This window comes from Pterocles gutturalis, unplaced genomic scaffold (genome assembly GCF_000699245.1).
Source record: "Pterocles gutturalis isolate BGI_N339 unplaced genomic scaffold, ASM69924v1 scaffold4422, whole genome shotgun sequence".
Taxonomy (NCBI): Eukaryota; Metazoa; Chordata; class Aves; order Pterocliformes; family Pteroclidae; genus Pterocles; species Pterocles gutturalis.
In genome coordinates this window covers 1-2,880 of record NW_010115067.1, presented here as the reverse complement: position 1 = coordinate 2,880, position 2,880 = coordinate 1, and the positions used below count along the sequence as shown (strand labels likewise).

The following is a 2,880-nucleotide window of genomic DNA, read 5'->3' as shown; positions in this document are numbered from 1 at the left end:
GGGAAAGAGGCAACAGAATTACTCACTGAGCGCTGTATATTCTTATCCATTCCTCATGACCTAATCAGGCATAAAATCTACACAAATACTATTAATTAAATTAAAACTAACTCTTCACCACAAACAATTAAAACCATACCTCAGAGCAATGTAACATTTTCCTAGCCATAATGCAAACATTTTTATTTGTATCTCTTTCATTCTTCTATAAAAAGCAATGTTAAAGTCTGATTTTGTTGGAAACTACATTCCTCATACTAATACATAACAGCAGAATACTCTTGATGCACAGAACTGTGTACAACAGCTGTGCTATTTCAAATGTATAGTTTGTCTGCGAGGAATCTAAATACCGTTTTAATGAGCTACAGCCTAGCAAACAGCACTGAGCTATTGCAGTGCTTTACATCAGAGGATCAAACACTTATGCAAGCACATAGTTCCATTCTGCAAAGATTTGCACACTTAACTGACACTAAATTTTGTACATAAAAGGACCAATCAGGTGCTTAGAATTACAGAATAATTTCAGATGCTTAGAATGATACAATAATTTTGGTTGGAAATGACCCAGGATGTCATGCAAACTGCTGCTCAAAATTGACCTAACTCTAAGGAACTGGAAGTTTCCAAAGCTTCATTTTATCAATAATGGTAAACTGAAAAGTTGGCTTCAGTTATTTTTGTGCATATAGTAACTTTCTACTAATAAGAAGTTTAATATTAGTACCTTAATGCACACAGTGAACTCAGAGCTTCACCTCGAAACCCAAATGTTTCAACATGTACTAGATCAGAAAAATCTTGTATCTTTGATGTATAATGTTTCAGAGCTGGAAAAAAGATTTAAAATATATATTTCACTTCAAAGTGACATTGATCTATGCAAGGAGATTTGCATGTGTATCAAGAAGCAAAAAAACTTCCGTATTATTCATTGTATTTTATATAATTATCAGAAACAAAATAATACTTAATGTTTCCTTTTCCTGTAAGCAAGATCTCTTTAAAATCCTCAGATATACCTGTCATTCCATATTTACACCCAAAACTCATACAGCATCACTGGTATATGCATTACAAGATGCCTCAGAGCAGCACCCACTACCTCCTCTGCTGCTGATGCACCTGCCACAGATTTTGCCCCACAAGAAAACTGCAGTGCTATGCCATGCGTGGTACAGAGTGGACCAGCACAAGCATGTTCCACCACAACCACAGCTGAGGAGGACTCAGTCAACACAATCAGAGCAGCACTAGTCACCAGGTAACAAACTGAGTAGCAGCACCCTTGAACTTTCACTGTCCTAGAACAGTAGGAGAAAGAGTTCCTGATGTATTATAGACATACTGTGGACACACAAAGTTATGGAGGAATAACTTATGGTGAACCAGATCCCTAGTCATTATATGAAAAAAAGAAACGCGGGTATTTCTGTTGCAATGGCCAGTTACATTTGTCATACACTATTCTTTCTGCTCCCATTTTGTGCAATTTAAAAATAACAAATGGAAAATTTGACAGTCAGGCATGCCATGTCAGTTCACTTTCAGCAAATGCTCAAGTTTATAATTCACCTCTCTGATGCAGTCACTTTCACAAAACTTGACTCCTTCAACAATGACTGATGACTCAACATGAATGAATCTAAATGAACATTTATAGGACTTTCTCTCCTATAATTATTTATGTTATTTGTTCCACTTAAGCAATCAAATCAAAGACAACTTCTGAGCTACAAGAACTACAATCACAACAGCACTACAGAAGTCCAGTCTAGTTTTGCCCAACTCTTGCAGGTCATGCATGCATTGTGTAAAAGCTGAGTATCTGTTAAAAATTACTAAGCTTAGAAAATTTGTTCAAAAAAGTAGCGTTCACTGAAAACATGCTTTCAAAATATCCAGACATAAATTATGGAAAAGGTTTAACTTACTCAAGCCTTCAAAGTTTTCCTCTTCCACTCCATCTCCGTTATCTGAAACCTCTACGAGTTCTGCTCCATGATCTTTAAGTTTTATATCTACAAAATTGAGTAATAAAGTCTTTTAATTCTGTATGTTCATACACAGTATTCAGTATTAACTTTGCATTTGAAGTAACTTTACTAGACAACGGGTTTCCAGGTCAAATTTGAAGAACAAAAAAATCCTCATAGCTGTCAAAAGTTAGGGCAATTTAATGGTAACTAACCTGTGCTTGCTTCATTGTACTTCTGCCTGAACAGGCACCCTCCTGACAGCTCTGGAAACTGCAACCCCACCTTAACCACCTCCTAGCTTGAGGCCACGGGCTAGCAAAGCCTCATCATCTCTGCTGCATAGGCCACATACTTTGTTTAGTGAGGAAAAGGGATACAAACAACATAACACTGACACAATCACACACCTCTGAGAGCCCAGCTGAAGCCTGGGAATCAACATTTACCTGAAGTGTAAAATCACTGCTAACGTGCTTGGCCCAAACAGAAAGTATTTGCACAGATTTGTTAATGTACACTATGCTTTCAGGAAAAAGAAGTACTTTAGACGTTTATTAAACTTGATGGCATTAGGATGAAAAGAAGGGTACCGATGTTGGTGGCTCCCGCATCCAGGCTGTTCTCCACCAGCTCTTTCACGGCGGTGCCAAGGCTCAGCACAACCTGTCCCGAACAGATCCGATGGACGGACTTGCGGTCGATGGGCTTGATGGCTTTGGCGGGCTGCAGGCTGGAGAGAGGAGGCACAGGAAAACAGCGAGTGTGTGAGGAGAGGAGGGGCAGGAAAGCACAGCGCGGTGTGAAACCGGCGGGACGGGCTCGCCGCGCCAGGCCTCCCTCCTCCGCTCCTCCCAAGCGAGAGCAACAGGCCCCAAGGGCAGGCGGGGGGTCAGACACC

At 39.9% G+C, this 2,880-nt stretch overlaps 1 protein-coding gene across 1 annotated transcript in view; it reads right to left on the bottom strand.

Moving 5' to 3' along the window:
- LOC104462880 (mismatch repair endonuclease PMS2-like) overlaps positions 1-2,712 on the bottom strand; it is a gene marked incomplete at its 5' end in the record, with an annotated part of 12,121 nt that extends 9,409 nt beyond the window's left edge. Inside the window, 3 exon segments of the mRNA XM_010075023.1 lie at positions 733-833; positions 1,938-2,024; positions 2,573-2,712. Of these exon segments, the coding sequence (XP_010073325.1) occupies positions 733-833; positions 1,938-2,024; positions 2,573-2,712 (328 nt within the window).
- Between the last annotated feature and the right edge of the window lie 168 nt (positions 2,713-2,880).